Below are 25,063 nucleotides of genomic sequence, written 5' to 3' on the forward strand. Positions count from 1 at the left end.
TAAATTCGCTTAGCATATAATATGCATAATACTCATCCTCATCAAACCACTCAGCAAGCCCTTGTTCACTGTGAATGGGGGTGGACTCACTCTGGAAGAGACCACGCCCATCAGGACAGAAATGTTTCATCATAGGATAAAGGTGATACAGCAAACTTGGCATTGATTTGTCGGCACTCTTCCCTCGAAGGGTTAAATGGACTCAAAGCACGCCAGGGAGATAAATAAATGGCCGCCACAGAATAACAGAGCCACTGGTTTTCCTTTCATTTGTCACATCTTGACTTATTGGCTATGTTAGCAGGTACGGTACACCTTCCATATTGGTGACTTTGTAGTTCAAATTACTGTACACCATCTGCTGCTTTTTACAATTTCTAAACCCTTGTCTGCCCTGTCCATCAATGAGAAAGGGCCCATAATTAACTGACCAAATATATATATTGGGTGTTGGTTCTTTCCCGAGCACAGCAGTGACACTGTCGTGGTATTCCAGGGCAGCTGAAATCACTCCAAGCTCAGCGCACACACACCTCTGATTTGTGAGCATCATTCTTGGAAAAATGAAAAGCCATCTTTCTCGAGCATCATCAGAATTCACCGTCATGATCTCCTCGCCTAAGCATCCATACTCAAAATGCTGACACAGGCTCATGCAGGCAGCCACTCAATCTAACCTTCAATACTAAACTACAGCCATATCAGCTGGGATTAGCTAGAGCTAAATCAGCAGCTACTTTCAAGCGATAAGGCCAGCTCTACGAGAAAGCACACATGACACAGCTGTACTGGTAAAAGAACACACTTTCAGAGGACTTAACCAGACTGAAAGGTAAGTCGGAGTGCTTCAGGATCCCCTCAATCTCAATGTTATCATTTCAGTTAAGGAAGAAACAGAGCATGGTTTTTGTTTAACTCGTGTCAGTGCGTGACACTGAGCAGGAAAGCCCCCGATATCTTCTAGCCTGAGGATGGATAATGCTATAGACATGACCCATTGTTCTGATGACATTCTGATTTGGCACACCCTTTACTTTCGCCACTACTGAGCCACATGAAAGCCTCCAGATAAGGTCAAAATAAAAGGATAGGAATAAATATATATGGGGTATTTAATGGTGTTTACATCACAGTGCTGTTGAATTCTGGAATCTGATTGGTCAGAAGTTGTAATTCTGGTTGCAAGGTAAATTACATGTTTCTATTTATAATATGAACAACTTGATATAACAATGTTCTCAGTCAAGAAGTTCTTATTCAGCATTTTTGGAAGGAATCTCCACGGTCAGTATTTGGTTACGTTTTCAAATCAAGCATTTCTTCAGAATGGAAGACTTCGTTTTCTCTGTAATATTTTATTTTAGTCTTATGAAAAGCCAAAAAACAGAATGGTGATGGAAAGAATGTTTATAGCTACTATAACTACTACTATGTAAGTGATAACAGGAATGGGTTTCACTGGTTTTCCACAATATTAAATAGAATGATAAATGGATAAAAAGTACAACAAGTTCATTAATAAAACAAACAAAAATTAATGTTAGTGTCTACACATTTCTGCGGCGCAAGAGGAATAAACCAGAACGTCAAGGATGTAGTAGGTCATCTGACCTGCCATCAAAACAACCATGACATCCAAAACATCAAACAGAACTGAAATGTGACAATGTGAGAGAGGACCAACCTCCACGACTAATTGTTTACAACAGGAAGCTCAACAAAGGACTAAGTTTTGTTCCCCAAGGGAAAATTGACCCAAAACATCAATCAGAACCGAAATCGGGTGAGAACTGCAAGAGGATATACAATTCTAGTCAGAAGGAAATTCGTTAAGTTGATCTCATTACTAATTTGTTAGCAAAAAAAAAAAAGACAACATAATGACCAAGTGTTATGCAGAAAGACTAGTTCTTTCAAATAAAACAATCAGAACTGAAATCCATTAAGAACTGAGGGAGGAGATACAATTTAACTGAAAATAAACAAAGTTGTAAACAAATTGTGTACAACAGGAAAATCAACAACCAACCAACCAACCAACCAAGTTTTGTTCCTCATGGTAAGAGCTACCCAAAACATCAATCAGAACTCTAATCGGATGAGAAATTAGAGAGGAGAGACAATTCTAGTGAGAGGCCTGGGAAATTCATTAATTTGGACAAAGTAGTAACTCATTAGCAAAAAAATTGACAAAACAGCGATCAAGTTGTGTGTAGAGTGATGAGTTCTTTCAAACAAAACAATCGGAACAGAAATCCGTAGAGAACTGACGGAGGAGATACGATTTAACTGAACTGTGGACGACGGACGCCACGCCATGGCAACAGCTCATCGGCCTATTAGTCAACTCTGAGATCACACACCACTCCGTTGTTGATTATTTTCCCATGATGCACAATCATGGTTTATTTCTTACTTATTTGCTGTCTGCCATTAATAATCGATTCGAAAATTTCTGTTCTATTAGGAATGGTTTTCATGATTGAGCCACAGGTAATAATAATAATAATAATCTCATTATCTCTAGCCGCTTTATCCTGTTCTACAGGGTCGCAGGCAAGCTGGAGCCTATCCCAGCTGACTACGGGTGAAAGGCGGGGAACACCCTGGACAAGTCGCCAGGTCATCACAGGGCTGACACGTAGACATAGACAACCATTCACACTCACATTCACACCTACGGTCAATTTAGAGTCACCAGTTAACCTAACCTGCATGTCTTTGGACTGTGGGGGAAACCGGAGCACCCGGAGGAAACCCACGCGGACATGGGGAGAACATGCAAACTCCGCACAGAAAGGCCCTCGCCGGCCACGGGGCTCAAACCACAGGTTTGATTGATCCACAGGTAATAATAATAATAATAATAATAAATCCGACTCCATCCATTTCATCTCCAGTGGGAATTTACAGTGAGTGATACACACCATGTCTTCCAACTGCATCTGGATCTGTCTGTGGACTTCAGCCATCTGAAAGAGCACATCCCCTACAGACAGAGAGAGAGAGTATATTTAAACTGTGATATGCATGTACACATGCTGTACTATCTACATGCAGTAAAATCATGCTGGTCCACAGAAACAATATAAGCTGTGTGACACAAATATAAAAAGAGAGAGGAGAAAAGGAGGTAGAGAGAGACTGATTGATGAAAAAGCTGGGAATTAGAGATGAAAAATAAAAGACAGACAGCAGCGAACAGGTCTTTCGTTAAGCACATACCAGACAATGACATCAGAACGTATATGATAATCAGAGCAACAAAAGCTTATTGCAGTAGCCGGAATAAATAAAACAAAGCACGTGCAGCACATTAATATCACCACCAGCACATTGGTTTGCATAATGTGATCATTAGTCAGAAAGCAACACAGCTATACGACAGTAATTCATGCAGCCAGGAGGTGTGTGTGGTCTCGGTGTGTGAGGTATGCAGGGTACCTACACGCAGCTTCTTCTGATTATGCAGTGCATTGTAAAACAAACAAGAACAAAAGAGCTGGTTTGAGAAAAGAAAAAAAAAAGTGCAGTACAGCAGTACACTTGGGGACACTGTGAAGGAGATAAAACATTCCCCAGGGAGAATACAACAGACAGTGACTACTGACACGTGTCTCCCCCACCTGTTTCCCTCAGAAACACAGTCAAACCTGCATTAATACGGACCAGAGAGGGATCTACTACCGTACAGGCATTGTCTCCTACAACTATTTTATAAATCCATTAGATATCCAGGAAAATTATCGAGGAAAAAAAAAAAAGTTGATCTGACTGTGATTTCAAATTTACAAATTCATCTGAAGTCTTCAAGATAGCCTTTGATTATGATTAGTAGGCACAGTGTTTCTAACAAGGTTATTAACATACAGGACCAGTCAAAAGCTTGGACACACCTCCGAATTCAATGTTTGTCTTTAATGTTATTAATTAAAAGACCCTTCACGTCTTAAAGTAATGATGTCGTTTCTCTTTACTTCATTCAGCGATTCTTGACATAATATGGATTACTATAATTGTAGATTTGCGGCACGGTGGTGTAGTGGTTAGCGCTGTCGCCTCACAGCAAGAAGGTCCTGGGTTCGAGCCCCGGGGCCGGCAAGGGCCTTTCTGTGTGGAGTTTGCATGTTGTCCGCGTGGGTTTCCTCCGGGTGCTCTGGTTTCCCCCACAGTCCAAAGACATGCAGGTTAGGTTAACTGGTGACTCTAAATTGACCGTAGGTGTGAATGTGAGTGTGAATGGTTGTCTGTGTCTATGTGTCGGCCCTGTGATGACCTGGCGACTTGTCCAGGGTGTACCCCGCCTTTTGCCCGTAGTCAGCTGGGATAGGCTCCAGCTTGCCTGCAACCCTGTAGAAGGATAAAGCGGCTAGAGATAATGAGATGAGATGAGATAATTGTAGATGGAATAGGGCTGTTTACTGCATTTTTATTAACAATGTGAGAAATTGCACTAACGAGGCACCTGTTAATTGAAAAGCATTCCAGGTGACGACCTCATGAAGCTGGTTAAGATAATGACAATAGTGTACAAAGCGTCATCAAGGGAAACAGTAGCTACTTTGAACAATCTAAAAAATATGAAACATTTTGTTTAACACATTTTTTTATTTCACCACATAATTCCATACATGTTCCAGATGTTATCTCATAGTTTTGATGTCTTCATTATGGTTCTCCAATGTAGAAAATAGTCACAATACAGAAAAACCTATGAATGAGTAGGGGAGTACAAACATTTGACTGGTCCTGCATAATCAAACTTCATATCAGATTAACGACATGGTCAGAAAAAACTTATATATGAGGTGGTCGGGGAAAACCCATCATATACAGCTGTGGCTGAATTCTTCTATATCTATAAATAAAATCTAGAACATACTTTGACAGCTCAGCTTTATGAACCAATAAATGTATTTCACCAAAACAACATGGACATTTTTTTTTAACTTTAATGACTGTTTAATCTTGTTGAGGCTGTCGACCCACAAAGATCATATTGCGTAAAAAGACAGTTTAAGAAATAAGGATGCCTTTCCATTCAATACTGCCACCTCTGCACAGGTTTTAATCTTCAGTTATCACAATACTTGTTTTTAGCACTATTAAGGCACATTCACATGTACAAAGCTTGGGATCTTTCTTTTCCCCCCCTAAATTCTATTTTATGTTGTAGAGTGTGTTTTTCTTTTCGCATGGCTAACGGGTTTACGGATATTTAGCAGAAAAGTTCTTTAGCACAAGTTCTAAAGTCTCTTAGCACAACTCTAAGTTCTTTAGTACAAGATCCAAGAACACTTAATCTTTATTATGAATACTTACTGATTGCGTTTAAAGATGTTTGATGGATTTTTTTTAAATGAAAGTTGCCGAGATGCCGATCTTATACATTTATATATATATATATATATATATATATATATATATATATATATATATATATATATATATACACACACATATACACACACAGTTGTAAAGATTAGTAAAAAGGGTTAGGGAAAAAAATCCACCTTTTGGTGAAGTCACTTCATCTCACACTGCTGAGATTCTGATCGAAAACGAGCGATTGTATTTCCCGACTCCGCCATCTTGAAACTGCCATGTTTTATGTAGCCTGCATGTTAGTCACCAATCCTCCCTCCAGATTATTTAACACAGCATGTCCCCTGACACAGTACGCCGCTACAGCCAACTTCCAGGTTTGTTTTGTCTTTATTAAAGTCTCATCTCATCTCATTATCTGTAGCCGCTTTATCCTGTTCTACAGGGTCGCAGGCAAGCTGGAGCCTATCCCAGCTGACTACAGGCGAAAGGCAGGGTACACCCTGGACAAGTCGCCAGGTCATCACAGGGCTGACACATAGACACAGACAACCATTCACACTCACATTCACACCTACGCTCAATTTAGAGTCACCAGTTAACCTAACCTGCATGTCTTTGGACTGTGGGGGAAACCGGAGCACCCGGAGGAAACCCATGCGGACACGGGGAGAACATGCAAACTCTGCACAGAAAGGCCCTCGCCGGCCACGGGGCTCGAACCCGGACCTTCTTGCTGTGAGGCGACAGCGCTAACCACTACACCACCGTGCCGCCCCTTTATTAAAGTGCTAAGCTTAAATTATATCATATTTATTATTTACAATTTGCTAACTAGCCACAGCTTCGAGACTTGTATTTTTTCATATTTTTTTCGATTATTCTGACCATAATCCAGAGTTGTGCTAAGAGACTTTTGTGCTAAATAACCAGATACCATTTAATAACTTGCTGCTGTCACACAACAATTTCCCAGCTTGGGATCAATAAAGTAAAATCAATCAATCAATCAATCAATCAATCAATCAATCAATCAATCAATCAATCAATCAATCAATCAATCTATCTATCTCTTGCTAGCCAAGTGCGAATGCCAGGCTTTGATCAAGTTGTAGCATGGTTGTGTGTGACATAGTGAAACAGACAAACTTAATCAATTCAGTGTTGAATTCGGCTTCGATCAGCTGTTAAAATGCCCGTCATGCTCTTGTGCCACAGTCAGAAAGGAATATTTACATGCAACCAGATTTTAAAATGCTAGAACTTCACTTGTGATTGAGAACCAAGCAAAAGAGAAACATATTTCAGTTCAGGCCTGAAGTATATAGTGGAAAACATCAAAATGCCACCAGGTGAAGGGTTTTCCCAGGCCACCACACATATATACACTCTCAGAAGAAAAAAAAAAGTGTTTATTTGGATAGTCAACAAATCTGTTTTTCTAAACTAGTTCTACTTGTACATTGCAAAAAAAATTGAAAACTGAATTTGAGGAGAAAATTACTTAATACTAGTGAAACTATCTTGCTGCATGGACAGATATTTTTACTTGATAAGACATCTTAGAATAAATCGGTTGCAATCTAGAACTACAGTGGTGCTTGAAAGTTTGTGAACCCTTTAGAGTTTTCTATCTTTCTGCATAAATATGACCTAAAACATCATCAGATTTTCACACAAGTCCTAAAAGTAGATAAAGAGAACCCAGTTAAACAAATGAGACAAAAATATTATACTTGGTCATTTATTTATTGAGGAAAATGATACAATATTACATATCTGTGAGTGGCAAAAGGATGTGAATCTCTAGGATTAGCAGGTAATTTGAAGGTGAAATTAGAGTCAGGTGTTTTCAATCAATGGGATGACAATCAGGTGTGAGTGGGCACCCTGTTTTATTTAAAGAACAGGGATCTATCAAAGTCTGATCTTCACAACACATGTTTGTGGAAGTGTATCATGGCACAAACAAAGGAGATTTCTGAGGACCTCAGAAAAAGCGTTGTTGATGCTCATCAGGCTGGAAAAGGTTACAAAACCATCTCTAAAGAGTTTGGACTCCACCAATCCACAGTCAGACAGATTGTGTACAAATGGAGGAAATTCAAGACCACTGTTACCCTCCCCAGGAGTGGTCGACCAACAAAGATCACTCCAAGAGCAAGGTGTGTAATAGTCGGTGAGGTGACAAAAGACCCCAGGGTAACTTCTAAGCAACTGAAGGCCTCTCTCACATTGGCTAATGTTAATGTTCATGAGTCCACCATCAAGAGAACACTGACCAACAATGGTGTGCATGGCAGAGTTGCAAGGAGAAAGCCACTGCTCTCCAAAAAGAACATTGCTGCTCATCTGCATTTTGCTAAAGATCACGTGGACAAGCCAGAAGGCTATTGGAAAAATGTTTTGTGGACGGATGAGACCAAAATAGAACATTTTGGTTTAAATGAGAAGCATTATGTTTGGAGAAAGGAAAACATTGCATTCCAGCATAAGAACCGTATCCCATCTGTGAAACATGGTGGTGGTAGTATCATGGTTTGGGCCTGTTTTGCTGCATCTGGGCCAGGACGGCTTGCCATCATTGATGGAACAATTAATTCTGAATTATGCCAGTGAATTCTAAAGGAAAATGTCAGGACATCTGTCCATGAACTGAATCTCAAGAGAAGGTGGGTCATGCAGCAAGACAACGACCCTAAGCACACAAGTCATTCTACCAAAGAATGGTTAAAGAAGAATAAAGTGAATGTTTTGGAATGGCCAAGTCAAAGTCCTGACCTTAATCCAATCGAAATGTTGTGGAAGGACCTGAAGCGAGCAGTTCATGTGAGGAAACCCACCAACATCCCAGAGTTGAAGCTGTTCTGTACGGAGGAATGGGCTAAAATTCCTCCAAGCCGGTGTGCAGGACTGATCAACAGTTACCGGAAATGTTTAGTTGCAGTTATCGCTGCACAAGGGGGTCACACCAGATACTGAAAGCAAAGGTTCACATACTTTTCCCACTCACAGATATGTAATATTGGATCATTTTCCTCAATAAATAAATGACTAAGTATAATATTTTTGTCTCATTTGTTTAACTGGGTTCTCTTTATCTACTTTTAGGACTTGTGTGAAAATCTGATGATGTTTTAGGTCATATTTATGCAGAAAGATAGAAAACTCTAAAGGGTTCACAAACTTTCAAGCACCACTGTAAGTTTAATAATCTCAGAATTGGTGTCTTGTATTCTTCTAATAGGAAATGCTAGATCGTTTCAACTATTTAAGATATTTTCGCTTGCTAAGATATCATTTTTTGCAGTGCAGTTCTTTTTCTAAGGGTGTATGGTTAAATCTTGAGGGATAACAATACATACAGTATTAAAACATCATTATATATGAATATTAAAAATATCAGTTGAAGTTGGCCAGAGCACTATTCTAGCTGTGACTAACTACATGCTAAACTAAATATCACTGGGGAGAATGTATAGGATAGTGGTCATGTTGTCATGTTTGAGAAATGGCATTAAGCAGTGTTGCGCCATCTTCCCTGGGTGATCCCTGTCTGAGTCCGTATTAACCGGGTTTTGGCCAGTCCAGCATTATTTTGTTAACCGTTAGTACACGCACCATGTTTCTTACATGACAAGGTGTTCACATACATGGCCACTGATGGTTTACATACACAATCACATTTACACACACACACACACACACACACACACACACACACACACACACACACACACGCACTCTCACACTAATGTACAACATGAACATGGACTTCATATCTCTCTACCTCCAGTTCCAGATTGGGTCACAGTGTTTGGTGTGTGTTAGTGTGTGCGTGTCTTAGTGCTAATGCAGTAGATGTCGCTACACAGCAATGTAGATTAATGGCCTTCTACCTCCTGCCATCTGTTTGGTCCATTTCCAAACCCACTCTGTCAATCAATGAGACAGCCATGCTACTACAGTAGCTAATGTAAAAATTAGAGTAGGTTGAGATGCTCAGAGTTGCACACTGGCGCAGTTTTCTATCAGTCGGCCTCTATCTATTTGCTCACGTCTTTTAACGCACACAATAATTGCAGGCTTGGACTAAGGTGTAGCTCTTTCTGAATGTTGTGTGCACAGGGCACGAGCTACATTGTACAGTAGGTTTCATTATTTACACCAGGTCAAATCCTGATCCGAGCCTCATTGTACTGCACATCCAATCAACTCTAAAGCTTAGAGTAAATCTTCGGCTGTGTGTGTGTGTGTGTGCGCATATTCACAGATGAGTACAGCAGAGCTTAGTGTTCATCACTGGGTATGAGAAACGGATTTATGAACAATTCCCAAGTCATCTTCCTCACACGTGTATTACAGAACAGATACAGTTAAATTCCTGTAAGGCATGCAACTTACGCCTGTTAAAATTATAGTTTTAATAACGTGTGGTAATAATAGTGATTAAACCAACACATGCTGTTATTCATGGTTCTAAAGCCTCATCTTTGACATTTTTATTTGATTTGCATTGTAATGACACTTGTCCCTGCTCCTTTACCCTGTTATTGTTGTACATATGGGAGTTATTTTTTGTTTAAAAAAAATTTTAAAGAAAAAAATTAGCAGAGTCTTGCTCTGTTGCTTCTAGTCGGGCTGTAAAAGTGAGCGGAGTCAAAAGCATTGGCTGGAAAACCACCAGAGGGGAAATGTTCGGGCCTTCTAGGCGTTCAGAGAAGGCCCAAACATTTCAAATATTATATTTAATTTCTTTCATTCTTTCATAACTTCATTATAATTATTCTCTTCTAATCCTAATTTGGCCTCATTTTCTATCAAATGTGCTTCAGAAATGAAAGGGTTACTGTCCATGAAAACATTAAAATCAAGTTATCCAATGAGATTTGTTTTGTTTGTTGTCTCTAGGCTGAGAAGAGTTTAGTACGGGGTGCCAAGTGTCACCAGGCCCATTTCATGGACGAAATGCATTTCGTCATCACAAAATGTGTTTCGTGATGGACGAAATGCGTTTCGTGATGGACGAAATGCATTTCGTCCGACGAAATGCATTTTGTGATGACGAAATGCATTCTGTGATGGACGAAATGCATTTCGTCCACGAAATGGGCCCGGTGACACTTGGCACCCCATAGTTTAGAGCTGGCTCACTCATTGGTTAGGACTTCATTGCCGGGACAGAAGGCCATGGCAGTGTAGGAAGTGACAGATTAATTAACCAATCAGATTTTGATTTATAGTGTGCAGGACCAAAAATGTATCACCCTAGTCCTCTTCGAAGGCCAACGTGAGCTTAATCGTGAGCTGACTTCATTGCCGGGACAGAAGGCCATGGCAGATTATGCTTATGTAGGAAGTGACGGATGAATTAGCCAAAATTTTATCGCCCTCGGTCTTCTCGAAGGCCAATGCTGGCTTACCCACAAGTCGGCACAGTCAGTGCAGCAGTAAAGTAATTTTCCAGTCAGTGTAGCGTTCATCAGCAGTGTTAGCGAATGCTAATAAAGCAGTCAAGCCAGTGCTATTGAGAGCAAGTAGCACAGGCTAACGACTGAGAAACTAAGATTTCTGTCTCCAGACTCTTCTTCCACGCACACTTGCTACAGTATTTTTCATTTACACTGTACTTAAGTATTTATTTCCCTGTGTAATTTACTTACTTACTTTTAAAATAAATATTGACAACTCCACACAACGGAGCGACCTGGCAGCCTGCCACTAATCCCTTGCAAAATCCTTTGCCCTGTTGCTTTTTTGGTGTGTCTGGCTACAGTTTGGCTGAGCTCAAGTCCCAGCTCTAATAGGAACGGTTCACTGCTGAAAACCACTTATGTATTTTTGGACTTCTGGAAGTGAGAATGTACAAGTATTGAGAGCGCTTTCAATCGTTTCTAACTCCTTCTGCTTTATCAGGGTTCCACTGGGTTCAGAACCCATTGTGCTAACACTAAGTCAGGAATACAGCCTGGATCATATCCATACACTTTCACACCTTTGGCCAGATTAGAATAACGAAATCAACCTATGGGTATGTTTTTGGGAAGCTGGAGGAAACCCATATGGACATAAAAACATGTGACATAACACACAGAGTAAGCTGAGCTCAGGACAAAAACCCAAGACTCGAAATCCGTGCTTCATATTTCTAGGTCATGAATTATTATTGTAGAGCTGCAGACAGTTTGACTGTAAACTGTTAATGTCGTTACGCGACCATTCATAAGATGTTCTTCGAATACATCCTTGGCCTATACACAAGTAGGTGGTGCCTAAAAACCTGGGCGTATCCTGAGGAGGAAGTTCTCTTATCTGCCTCTGATCATAACAACAACAAAGGTGAATTCAGATCAGCGAACAAATGAGGTATGCCATTTCAACTGAGCAAGATATTGTTCTCCAAAGGATATTGATTACTTTACAGACCTCTGAGACTCAAGCTAAACCTACTGGATTAAGGCTAATACACAGCACTGCATGGGGGTGAAGCTGGAAGAGGCCGGAAACGCACATGACTTCATCATCATGTGTGTGCTTGTGACTTACTGGGCTTATGAGTATCATCATTCCTAGAATGTGTGCTGCCGGAGAGGAAGTGAGATTCTTTCCTTCTCTGTGCCCATGGTTAAACCGCACACACCATCATCAAAAACAGAGTGACAGAACCTTGTGTACCACCTTGTGTACCTTTGTTCATTGACCTTACTCTGGCTGCCTTCATCTCCAAAGCAGCACATGCCAATATCCTGTTTTAGTCAAAACCACGGTGATCTAATTTCACTCCACCTGCTCCTCCTTCCCTCCATCCACTTGTGCTCTAATCCGCTTACTGGTAATCAGCACTGATCTCACAGCCCAGGCTTATGGGGCCTTCGGCATATTGTTGTTTGGGCTTAAAGGGCTGGAGCAATTAATATCTGAGCAATTAAAGCCAATAGCGGTGACCGGGCGTTCAGCCAGCGATCGATGGTTGCAGGTCCTTCATTCTGCAGCAAAGGAATGTAGTCTGAGCTTCTTTAGAGGCCTGCAAGAGGTTTCTGAAAAGAATGCTGCTATTCAAAATGTTGGTCCCTTGTACAGAGCTCTTAAGAAAGAAAAAGAGCCAATAAAAGGGAAGCGAATGGCAGAAATAAGAAGAACGTTCCAGTTCAGGAGATCTCAAACAATTTTGCAGCCAGAGACCTCTTTAAATGTGAAAACATTCCATGGACCACATCCAAACAGATTTCTTTCATGAACATTTCTTATAAATATAATAACTCTGAGAATAGCATGAAGTTCCACTACTGGAACAAATCTAAAAGTCAGAGAGCACTTGTGTATGCTTCATGAACACCACTTTGAGAACTGCTGCGACATTACATTACAGGTATTTAGCAGATGCTCTTATCCAGAGCAACATACAACACACCCCAGAGCAGTGCAGGAAGCAGTTGGGGGTTAGCTGCCTTGATCAAGGAAACTTCAGCCATTCCTGCTGGTCCAGGGAATCAAAATAGTGACCTATTGGTCCCAAAGCTGCTTCTTTAACCTTTAGCCCATGTAGTTCTAGCTGTCTTCCAAAGAATCATTGATTTTTATTCACTTGCTAAACATGGCTAAATATCCAGCAAGCTATACAGTTTTAGCCATGGCCTAATGGTTAGAGAAGCAGCTCTGGGACCAAAAGGTCACCCGTTTGATTCCCTGGACCAGCAAGAATGGCTGAAGTGCCCTTGAGCAAGGCGCCTAATCCCCAACTGCTCCCTGGGCTGCTCTGGGTATGTTGTACTTCACTCTGGATAGGAGCGTCTGCTAAATGGCATTAATGTAATGTCAAATCAAGTCAAGTCAAGTCAAAGACCCTTCCACACCAGGATCTGGTCTTCCCAGGCGGTCTGCTGTCCCAGTACTGACCACCTCTTTGAGGCGTATGGGTGCGGCGCCGATCTCTGTTTCCATAGCCTCCCACTTATACAGCTAGGGTTACAGTGGGGGGCGAGTCCTCTGGTAACCACGAGAGTTTGACTTCCCTACTCACATCTGTATTGCAGCGTGCCTTGCCAGATGGCAGTAGGTACCATTTTTATGATGGTCTTTGGTATGACCTGACCGTGAGTAGAACTCATGATCTCCCAGTCAAGAGGCAGACACGCTAACCACTAAGCCAGTTCGTGGTGTGGTGTAATGTAATGTAATGTAGTGATCATTAAATCATGTGAGATAGTCAGTGTTTAAATGTTTCTCCAACGTAGCCCCTGAAAAGATCCAACGCACTTACTAACAGCTACTAACCCAAGAGAATGAAGGCTAATAGTTGCTTTCTCTTTCTGAGCTACAGTATATCACAGGGGACAAACACCCATGTGATGAGCTTATACGGCTTTCAGCGAGTCTACGATTTAAATACACAATCTCCTTATGAATAGAACAAACTCTCAGACTCTTGAGACCCTTAAACAGTCCAGACACTGACTGTCGCCAGCTACAGAGACACTAAAGCCCAAAAGCCCTGATAAAATTTTAGCACCCAAAAAAAAGTGTTGATTAGCATGTAATGTAACCTAACCTTTAGTGCTGCATCATTAATATGAGAGAAGGCAGATGGTGGAGGCGGAACCACAGGGGGTTGACCTGACCTATGACCTTCTATGATTAGCCTGATGAGCTGGAAGAAAGAGATTGAGAGCCTCATTACTGACTCGCTATCGAGAGCCAGAGAGAGAGATGGAGGAATAACAAATGCTAGGCGCCTACTAAGTAAGAGATTTTCAGCTGAAAATGAATAATGTCTCTGCTTTAATCCTCCATATCCTCTCACACACATATTTAGGGTTTCACCGCTGTATCATGCATCCATTTCCTGCCCTCTCGTCTCGATTTTCCTCCTCACTCTTGGTTTTCGTGTTCGCATTCTATCCACTTGCTCATATTTTGGCTCGGTCTTGATTTCCACCTCGTTTTCCCCCCATTTATCCCTCTGAATTTCACGACTTTGCATCCTTCCTCAACGGCTGTGACCTTGGTGGAGGTAATAAAAGTCGAATGATGCAGAACACAGATGCTTGCGATAAGCATAAGCACCTTATTAACAAGCTGAAACCATAATCACATTTATCATTATTATTTTTCTAAGCTGTATAGTGGGACAGGCGTAGCTGTGCTAGCTATATGCGGACATCTCATTTTAAGGCTCCTGATGCAAAACAAGTCTTTCTGCCTGATTTTTTAAAGCCTTTACAAAGCAAGATAATCGTGCGGGTCTAATTACTTTTTCTTTTCATTCTTTATCTACTGTAAAAGGAGAAATGTGTATTCAATTAGTGATTGAAGCAATTCAGTACATTCTTGTAAATTAAATCTTTTATAATTACACAAAGTGTGAACAACTGAAAATGCTGTCGTGCATAATAGAAGAAATGAAAAATAGTTTGCACAGTCAATCACAAGTCAAGTTAGAAATTCAATACCTGTGGAATGAGCTATTTTGAAACTATTTAAATAGTTTTAATCCCTCTTACCCTACAACAATTCGCCAATGATTACTTTATTAAAGAATGACACGTACCTTTTATCAGACTATAATTAACAATTATTCGCCTCAGGCGAAGTGAATATTGGTGGTTATTATACATATGGGCCACTTTTTCCATGGAATAAAAACATGTATTCTATTCCATTCTAGTGGGTTTATTGATGCCATGCAATATTGTTCTCATATCGCTTATCCTTCATGTATTACGCCACTCTCCCCAATGGAGAACGAGCGTTCAATATTGTACGTTGTCAAGACAACATGACATCACACGTGAAGATCCAATGACAAAACTTCTCTTGCGCATGCACACAATCATTTCTTTGTCGGCCGGGACAGAGAGAAGACGGGGTTAATGCAGTGCTTGGATTAAGTACTAAATGAATAAACTGAAACTGAAGACGTGCAGAACACCTGAAAGGCTACCAAAACTTCATTATATATTCTTCACGAATATTTACAAGAGAAAAACATACCAACGAACATCGAAAAACTGGAAGAGAGACACGTCAGAGATGTAAAACTTCCGTGCTAGCGAGTGACTGTGACACTTTGTTCACAAACATGACTGCTAGGTTTGCTTCATGACAAGCCGAAGATTTAAAGAGAACGACGTGCTGAACACCCAAAAGTCTATGAAAACTTCCTTGGATATTCTTCACACATTTAATCTTCTGCATTAAATATATGGAAAAACTGGAAAAGTGACATGTTGGAGACATAAAACTTCTGCACTCACGAGTGACTGTAACAGTTTGTAAGCAAAAATGGCCATGAGGTTTGCTTCATTCAAAGCAGAAGATTTAAAGAGAAAGACGTGCTGAACACCCGAAAGGCTACAAAAACTTCATTGGATATTCTTCACACATATTTACAAGAGAAAAGCATACCAACGGACATCGAAAAACTGGAAAAGAGAGCAACAGCAGAAATATTGTCAAAGCTCAACTTGGAGGTGAGGAAAAGTGATGGAGACTTTTACAAGAGGACTTCACTTGTGGACTTCACTCAGCAAAGCCCTTTTGTTTTGTTTTGAACAACTGCAATGTAACAATTAACTCCAACCAAAAGTAACTTTGAACTTGAACTGTCTACCTGTATATAGCTTGTATATAAGTTGGGTTGTTGTTCAGGCTTTTTGGACTTGTACCATTTTTATTGTTAGAACTTTGACTTTATACATGCACAGTGGATTGACAGAACACTGAATTACATTCGAGCAGAATCAGCATTTGATATTGGTAAGTTACCACCCTGTTCTTAACTTTTTGTAAAATCTATAATTGTCCCATCAAATGTGTATGTATAATAATAATAATAATAATAATAATAATAATAATAATAGGCTTTTTTCATGGTATATCAGATATATTCCATTCAGCTACTCATCTTCGACTTGTTCAATATCATGCTAGCTGAATGGAATATATCTGACAGACCACTCAGTCAGCCAATATTATTTAAATCATAACGAGACGAAGTTGAGGTTATTATTCACTGATATTCACTGAGCCTGAGGCGGATAATTGTTTTAGTATAAATACACAGGTTTACAGCCAATCAGATTTGAGAATTCAGCAGCACTGTGGTGTATGTTGACTATAAATAATGAAGGGGGTTTTATCATTAGTGAGCAGTTGTTAGAGCCACAATAGAGATTGATGACTATAGTGACACTCACACTAACTGGTAAAGAGGTATGACAATGAAAACTGATGAACTGGAACCTGTTCTGTAGCTAATAGAGCCTCTAATTTTCCCTTTATTCATTTTCCACCATAAACTGTAGCAAATTTTCTAGAAAGATCATTTTTTAACTGTCCAACATGATTAATAGTCTCCACAGACTTTTCTAAAGTTTAAATGTTTGAAATTTCTTCTAAATACCTACCTATTATTATCTCAGGACAATTTATTTCTCAGTCTTGCGCTCCTTATTACAGATCCCAAATCTGGATTTCTGTAAAGCCTCTTGGCCATCCATCCATCCATCCATCCATCCATCCATCCATCCATCCATCCATCCATCCATCCATCACCGCTTATCCTGTGCAGGGTCATGGGTGAGCTGGTGCCTATCCCAGCTGACTATGGGCGAGAGGTGGGGTACATCCTGGACACGTCACCAGGTCATTACAGGGCTGACACATAGACACAGACAACCATTCACACCTACGGTCAATTTAGAGTCACCAGTTAACCTAACCTGCATGTCTTTGGACTGTGGGAGAAACCGGAGCACCCAGAGGAAACCCACACAGACACGGGGAGAACATGCAAACTCCACAGGCTCCCGCTGACCACTGGGCTTGAACCCAGAACCTTCTTGCTGTGAGGCAACAGTGCTAACCACTACACCACTCTGCCACCTTGCTAGAAACTAATATAAAGTTTAAATAAATAAATACATAAAAAAGTCAAAATCCTTCCCATGCCAGGTCTTCCCAGGCAGTCTCCCATGCCAGTACTAACAAGGCCCTTAAGGCGCATTGGGCTGCACCAATCTCTGCTTCTATAGCCCTCGGCCTCTCATGTATACAGCTAGGGTTACAGTGGGGGTCTAATTCTCTGGCAACCACAAGAGTTTGACTCTCCACTCACATCTGTATTGCAGTGAGCCTTGTCAGACAGCAGTAGGTACAATTTTTAAGATGGTCTTTGAGTAGAACTCACAATCTCCTGATAGAGAGGCAGACACACTAACTACTATGCCAACTTGCGGTAGAAACTAATACAAGAGGCATCTTATAAAAACGCTGTACTTCCCACTATATTAACATTATCCTTCTTTGAAAGATAACATTGATATGATGTATCATCATCCTTTTAGGTCTCTGTATACAAGTGTGAAGGTCCTGAAATCTAAGACACTATTACCCTGAGGGGGCAGGACAAAATACAGATGTTTAAGAAAACACTAAGCCATGGCTCTGAGCTTCTCACTTCGTCACAGTGAGAGGAAAACTATAGAGCATCTGTCCACAGCTGTATCTCAGTTGAAAAAGGTAGGTGAGTGCCAAGCTGTCAGCTAATATAAGTCTGGTGTTAAAACGTTGTTTTGCATATCCACTTGATTTCTATCGAGGTGAAAAGATATTCAACAGCACCTTTTTTCGAAAAGCTGTGAATTATAACATCACATTATTATCTGGAAAATTCCCCAAACACACTCACTTGTTCCTTGAAAATAGCAAAGCTTTACAACTTAATTTCAGCCAATTCATTTCTCCTGGCTGGAGACCAGCTTTCCGAAACGACTTCACTGTACCTTGAAGCCTACTTTCTTGTTTTTCCTGTGCTTTTTCTCCGGAGAGACAAGGGAAAAATAAGTAACATTTTCCTGTTTTGTGGTTTACCAGCACTTTTTTTTTTAATCTCAGCCTCATCACGAAGACACATTTAATTAATCTGCAAAATACCTTCATACAAATGTACAAAATATACAATCAAACTACTTTTTCTATTCTGTCCTGCTTCCAAGTTATCAAGCATGTCTCAGTGGCACATTGTCTTAATACTGATGCAGGCAAAACAACGGTCCTGGTGTTACTGGAACTCAGTGCAGCTTTTGATACTGTTGATCACAACCTACTGCTATATCGACTTGAACACTGGGTTGGGTTGACTGGTAAAGTTATCAATTGGTTAAAATCATACTTAAAAGATAGAAGCTTCTTTGTTACCATGGGAAATTGTACCTCAACGTCAATGTCCTTGACCTGTGGTGTCCCCCAGGGGTCGATCCTTGGACCATTACTATTCAACCTTTATATGCTCCCACTTGGACAAATTATCAAGAACAACTCAATTTTGTATCACTGCTATGCAGATGACACCCAAATTTATTTTGCTCTATCACCTAATGACTATGCCCCCCTTGAATGTCTCTACCAGTGTATCGACCAAATCAACAACTGGATGTCACAAAATTTTCTTCAGCTGAACACAGATAAAACAGAAGTAATTCTATTTGGGAAAAATGATGAAAGACTCAGGATTATCACTATTCTTGACACAAAGGGGATTAAAACAAAAGATATGGTTAAAAATCTTGGTGTTTTCATTGACAGCGAGCTAAACTTTGACAGTCACATGAAAGCAATCACTAAATCGGCATTTTATCACCTAAAAAACATTTCCAAACTAAGAGGACTTGTGTCAAAAAATGATCTGGAAAAACTTATACATGCCTTCATCTCTAGTAGGGTTGATTACTGCAATGGCCTTTTCACAGGCCTGCCAAAAAAGACCATCAAACGACTTCAGGTGATTCAAAATGCAGCGGCGAGGGTTCTCACACGAACAAAAAGAACAGAGCACATTACTCCAATTCTAAGGTCCCTTCACTGGCTTCCAGTAAGCTACAGAATTGACTTTAAAGCATTGCTGCTGGTGTACAAATCTCTAAATGGTACAGGGCCCAATTACCTCTCTGATATGTTGCAGCAGCCTAACCCAATCAGATCTACCAGATCGCAGCAGCAAAATTTACTGGTAAAACCAGTTGTTAAAACAAAGTGTGGTGAAGCAGCTTTTAGCTACTATGCAGTACAGCTATGGAACCAACTGCCAGAGGACATTAAAAATGCTCCTGCTGTTGGCAGCTTCACATCTAGACTAAAGACCAAGCTGTTCTCAGATGCTTTCTGCTAACTGATAAATATCATCTTTACATGTTGTAAACTTTACTTAACTTTTACAGTCTTTGCATGTTTTAAACTTTACTTAACTTTTACTCTATTTTGTTCTGCTGTTTTTTTTTACTGAGCTTTTACTTCATTTTATTATTTTATTTCTACTATTGTTTAATTCTTATATTATTTTTATTTTTCTCTCTTCTTCCCCCTTTATTTCATGTAATTTTATTTTCTAATGTTTACTGTTTTGCCTTTACCTCTGTAAAGCACATTGAACTGCCACTGTGTATGAAATGCGCTATATAAATAAACTTGCCTTGCCTTGTACACTTGGGACACTATAGATGCACGTACTGTGCATGACAGTAAAACAGAATGGCTGATGGACATACAGTATTACACTCCCTGGCCACTTTAACAGGAACTTGTTCTTGATTCGAAGATTCCTGTTCTTGGCTGCAGGAGTGGAACCCAATGTGGGCTTCTGCTGCTGCATGCTGAGATGCTTTTCTGCTCACCACGGTTGTAAAGAGTGATTATACGAGTTACTCTATCCTTCCTGGTAGCTCAAACCAATCTGGCCATTTTCCTCTGACCTCTCTTATCAACGAGGTGTTTGTTTCTACCCACAGGACTGTCGCTCACAAACTCAATGTTTTTTGCACCGTTCCGTGTCAACTCTAGAGACTGTTGTGTGTGAAAACCTCAGGAGATCAACAGTTTCTGAAATACTCAGCCCAGTCCATCTGACTCAAACCAACACCCATGCCACAGTGAATGTCACACTTTGAGATCACAGTTTTCCCCATTCTGATGTTTGAATATTGTGAACATTAACCGACGCTCTTGATTTGTATCGGCATGATTTGATGCATTGTGCTGCTGTTAAGGGATCGGCTGATTAGAGAACTGCATAAAACAGCACGTGTATGGGTGTTCCTAATAAAGTGGCCGTAAGTGTATATTGTAGTGTATTAATATAATTCTTTGTTACAGTTTCATTGCATTAGCAGCTGCTTTATGGAATTAGGATTAACTTAAAGCATTTACTGGTGTTACTTTGGGAAGAAAAAATCTTAAATGTGTCTTTTATTGGACAGGGGATCACGTTGATGATGCTGATGACAGGAATACATGATAATTGGAACCCATGATGTTTTTTTATTATAACAATGCAATATTATTATTATTATTTTCAAAGAGCGAGGAGTTTAGGGTAAGAGTGTTAGGCAGGCTTGTAGTACTCGAGTCCGACTCGTGCCCGAATTTTAAGGACTCGTGACTTGACTTGGGCATGAGCACTGATGAATCGGACTCGTACATTAACTGCATTCAGACTCGTAAATTGGAGACGAGGACTCGGGTTTTTTCTTTATTTTTTGTAACATGCCATAATAATTTGGCATAAGATATTTATATCTACGTTAATTTTTAGACTAATTTTGTGCAAGAGAATGCACATTCACCTGTTCATACATCACGTTCAGGAACGAACTAACGTTAATGCCACTAAAATGCCTGTAGAGAACGCCCCTAGGATTGTCCGCTTTGTTTATACAGACTTCGTGCAGTGGGGGGAATGCACTGCTACCGTATGTGTTCCATATGTAGAAGAACTATCGAGGAGACGACGGGGACGACCTTGAACTTCAATCGTTATTTGGCGAGACTCCACCCAAAGAAGGAAGTGACACGGGGCTTGCTGAGTGATAAACTAGCTAGGGTTAACCCTTTCTCATGTTATTTGCCTTGTTGATAGTGGGCGGGGCTTGCTGAGCGATGAACAGGCTTTTTATCTGTAGCCTATTAACTAAAATGGAGCAGCCGAGCAGGAACGTTAGTCCAACATAGTAGCAGAGACGGTTTCACATAAAGGCAGCAACAGTCAAGTCAAGTTTATTTGTATAGCGCTTTTAACAATAAACATTGTCGCAAAGCAGCTTTACAGAATTTGAACGACTTAAAACATGAGCTAATTTTATCCCTAATCTATCCCTAACAGCCACTGTCAAATGGTGTGGTTGGAGTCTCGTTCTCGGACTTGACTCAAAATTTTCTTTAATGACTTGGACTTGAACACTGGGGACTCAAGACTGGACTCGGACTCGAGGTTTAGTGACTCACCCCAGCAACAAGGAATGGTACACTTTATACTTTTTTTTTCTAAGTTTAAGATGCAAATTGTTCATTCCTCCATCTTCAGTAAGTGTTTTATCCTGTTCAGAGTGGCAGCGGATCCATTTCCTTCACTGGGAACATGGAGTGTGAGGCAGGAGTACACCCTTGAAGGGATGCTAGTCCAACACTGGGCATCATGCACGTGCATACACACATACACTCATTCACACCGTCTTTTGCATCTGTGGTCAACTTAAGGATGTGAGACCCAGACAATACAGGAAGAACAGGCACAGAAACGGCACCCAGACACAAAACCGAACTCAGGATAGTCAATAAATTCTCCACAAAAAGTAACACGTGTGCTTGTGTGTATTCTTTCTTCCTGATCTCTCAGTAAGACTCAAAAGACTTCTCCAGAAATCTATTTCATGCGAAATGTTTCTAATGAAGCTGGTGCTTCAAAACAATGCCACCTGCGAGGTACGAAACTCAGCCGGAGTAAAAGAAGTGAACCAAAATCCAGATCACTTCCACACAAAGCAGAAAACTTCTAATTAAACAGCTACCAGGTGAGAAGTAAAGATACACTACCGTTCAAAAGTTTGGGGTCACCCAGACAATTTTGTGTTTTCCATGAAAAGTCACACTTTTATTTACCACCATAAGTTGCAAAATGAATAGAAAATATAGTCAAGACATTTTTCTGGCCATTTTGAGCATTTAATCGACCCCACAAATGTGATGCTCCAGAAACTCAGGCTACATCCACACGACAACGGCAACGAGATGTTATTTAAAAAATATCGTGTCCACATGGGCAACGATCAGTAAAATATCAGGTCCATATGGCAATGCAACGCTTGCTGAAAACGATGCAATACACATGCCACACCTCTAGGGGCGCTGTAAGACAGTCCCTTCAGAGACACCAGAACAATAGAAGTAGTAAGGACGCATGCGCATAAACTATTATGCGCGAGACTTCATATTAGCCACAAAGTCAGAAAAATCTGTTCGTAAAATTACATTATAATGACCAAATACAATGAAAAGTATTTTTCCAGTCTCACCTGTGAAAGGTAATCCCATGTGATCTCGTTTGGATGGCAAACCTGTTGGTACAGTTAAACGCAGCACATGAATGAGGCATCTTTATTCTCCGCTTTGACCCATCCAATATGGCGGCGAGGATGACGTATGATTCTACGCGGAAGGCGGCGTCTTTAATGGTCCGGAATAAATTGAATGCTACACGTTGATGGATTAATTTGTTCTTCTACGCCCTTTTTGAGGAATGTATTGTAGGACTTAAACCAACATCTGAAGAGGTGAGATCGCTCCTTTTTTTCCCTATTTTTGCTGGCGGGATTGACTCTGCCCTAAGGGCTATTCTCTCTCTCTCTCACTTTGCACCATTACACAATAAATATTCACAGTGAAAATATTTTGTAAGCGCGTTTCATGAACCAAGTTATAGGATTTGTTGACAACTCGCATCGAGTTCGTTACACTTCTACCCAGCATGAAGCACTGACAGTCATGTGGTTGTGATGTCATCATAAACAAATCCGTTCTACTCATCCAGACGACTTCGCAACGGCAACGTTGCCAGATCTTTCCACTCTGGAACCTGTTCTCAAAAGATTGCGTTTTGGGGCACCCAAAACGCCGGTGCCATGTGGACGCCAGGCCTAAACGATAAACAATTGTATCGGATTCACCTGAATCCGTTGCCGTGTGGACAGGGCCTCAATCTGCTCAAAGGAAGGTCAGTTTTATAGCTTCTCTAAAGAGCTAAACTGTTTTCAGCTGTGCTAACATGATTGTACAAGGGTTTTCTAATCATCCATTAGCCTTCTGAGGCAATGAGCAAACACATTGTACCATTAGAACACTGGAGTGAGAGTTGCTGGAAATGGGCCTCTATACACCTATGGAGATATTGCACCAAAAACCAGACATTTGCAGCTAGAATAGTCATTTACCACATTAGCAATGTATAGAGTGGATTTCTGATTAGTTTAAAGTGATCTTCATTGAAAAGAACAGTGCTTTTCTTTCAAAAAGAAGGAAATTTCAAAGTGACCCCAAACTTTTGAACGGTAGTGTATTTGGAAGGAGTATTTAATGAACGGACATCATGTTGGCGGACGTCTCAGGTGTCAACGGCTTAAAGAGATGTCGACAATGAGAAAGGCGATAACTACTAGGACATGTTAATGCAAGTGTTAAAAAGGGCTTGTGGTTGCTGAAGGTTTAAATTTGCACTAACTTCAACTGTCTTTGGTGTGCTAATTTATCTTGATATTGTCTGTAAACCGCTGATTAAGGTTTTTAATTAGACCTTTGTTTTGCAGGCATTCATTAGCTGAAGATTCTCTCAAGTCGCTTCCTGACAGCAAAAGCGCAGTGTCTATTTTGAGATGAAATTAATAATCAGCATCGAGTTGAAATGTTTGTACAGAAAATATCAGCATAGTATGTGTAATTCAGAGTAAGCTGTGGTAGCGCAGCATTCAGAGCCCAACCTCTATAGAGCACAGTCACTAAACAGGATGCTGACCATATTTGGGCAGGAGGAAAGCGGAAGCTGCTTAGTATCCCACACACTCATGCGGCGAGCAGGAGGCAGACAGTGGAGGCTGGTTCTGGCAACACTGACATCACCAAAAAGCCATTTTAGGACAGCGCTCTTGCTCGCTCTTACACTCTCTTTCCCCATTTTGCCTTTCTCTGCGGCAGAACAGAGTGGTGTGAGTGCTCTATTTTTAGAGCAGTGTTCTCCGCGGGAAGGCTACGTTCTTCCATGCGTGCGGGGTGACGAGTGCTGGAGCGCCACGCAGCTCCTTTCATACAGCGAGGTTACACAAGGGACACGGCGATTACACCAGCTAATAAGACACCTTCGGTTTTAACTGTCAAGGTTTCTCCCTGACTGACTACTTATGGAAGGGACTGCTGGTGCTTTTTTTATTCCCCACCGATTAAAGATCTATTCTTATCTTGCAGAATCCAAAGTATCGGTTGTTCACAGCGACCTCTTGATCCGTACAGCTGATACAGTACACGTTACCAAGAGTAATGGATTCGTCAGCATAATGCAGGAACTTGATGCCTTGCCAGAGTCACTTAGCATGGTGAGGGCACCACGTTTTTCCATTTCATCTTGCTTGTGCAAGCTACACCATTATGCTTTTTTGGCCCCATTTTCACATCATTCTCAAGTACTACTCAATCTGCAATACCTCTCACCTCAGTGTCACCTTCTCTCTCGTAATCAGTCCCCGTGTGACATTTTCTGACTCACGTGAGGATATTTTCATGATTAAGAACTGATGCTTGTTACCTCATGAGTCAGCGGCGGCAGATCTGAGGGTGGATTCAATTCAATTTTATTCAATTTAATTCAATTCAATTTTATTTTATTTATTTTTATTTTGACAGTAGACATCATCACAAAGCAGCT

The 25,063-nt window shown here is 40.6% G+C and overlaps 1 protein-coding gene across 3 annotated transcripts in view; it reads right to left on the reverse strand.

The window, feature by feature from the left end:
* baiap2b (BAR/IMD domain containing adaptor protein 2b) overlaps positions 1-25,063 on the reverse strand; it is a 117,718-nt gene that overhangs the window by 49,079 nt on the left and 43,576 nt on the right. For all 3 annotated transcript variants that reach the window (XM_060940246.1, XM_060940245.1, XM_060940247.1), the window contains one exon: positions 2,928-2,989. In XM_060940246.1, coding sequence (XP_060796229.1) covers positions 2,928-2,989 — 62 coding nt within the window. The remainder of the gene's footprint in view (positions 1-2,927; positions 2,990-25,063) is intronic.

This window comes from Neoarius graeffei, chromosome 14, assembly GCF_027579695.1.
Source record: "Neoarius graeffei isolate fNeoGra1 chromosome 14, fNeoGra1.pri, whole genome shotgun sequence".
NCBI lineage: Eukaryota > Metazoa > Chordata > Actinopteri > Siluriformes > Ariidae > Neoarius > Neoarius graeffei.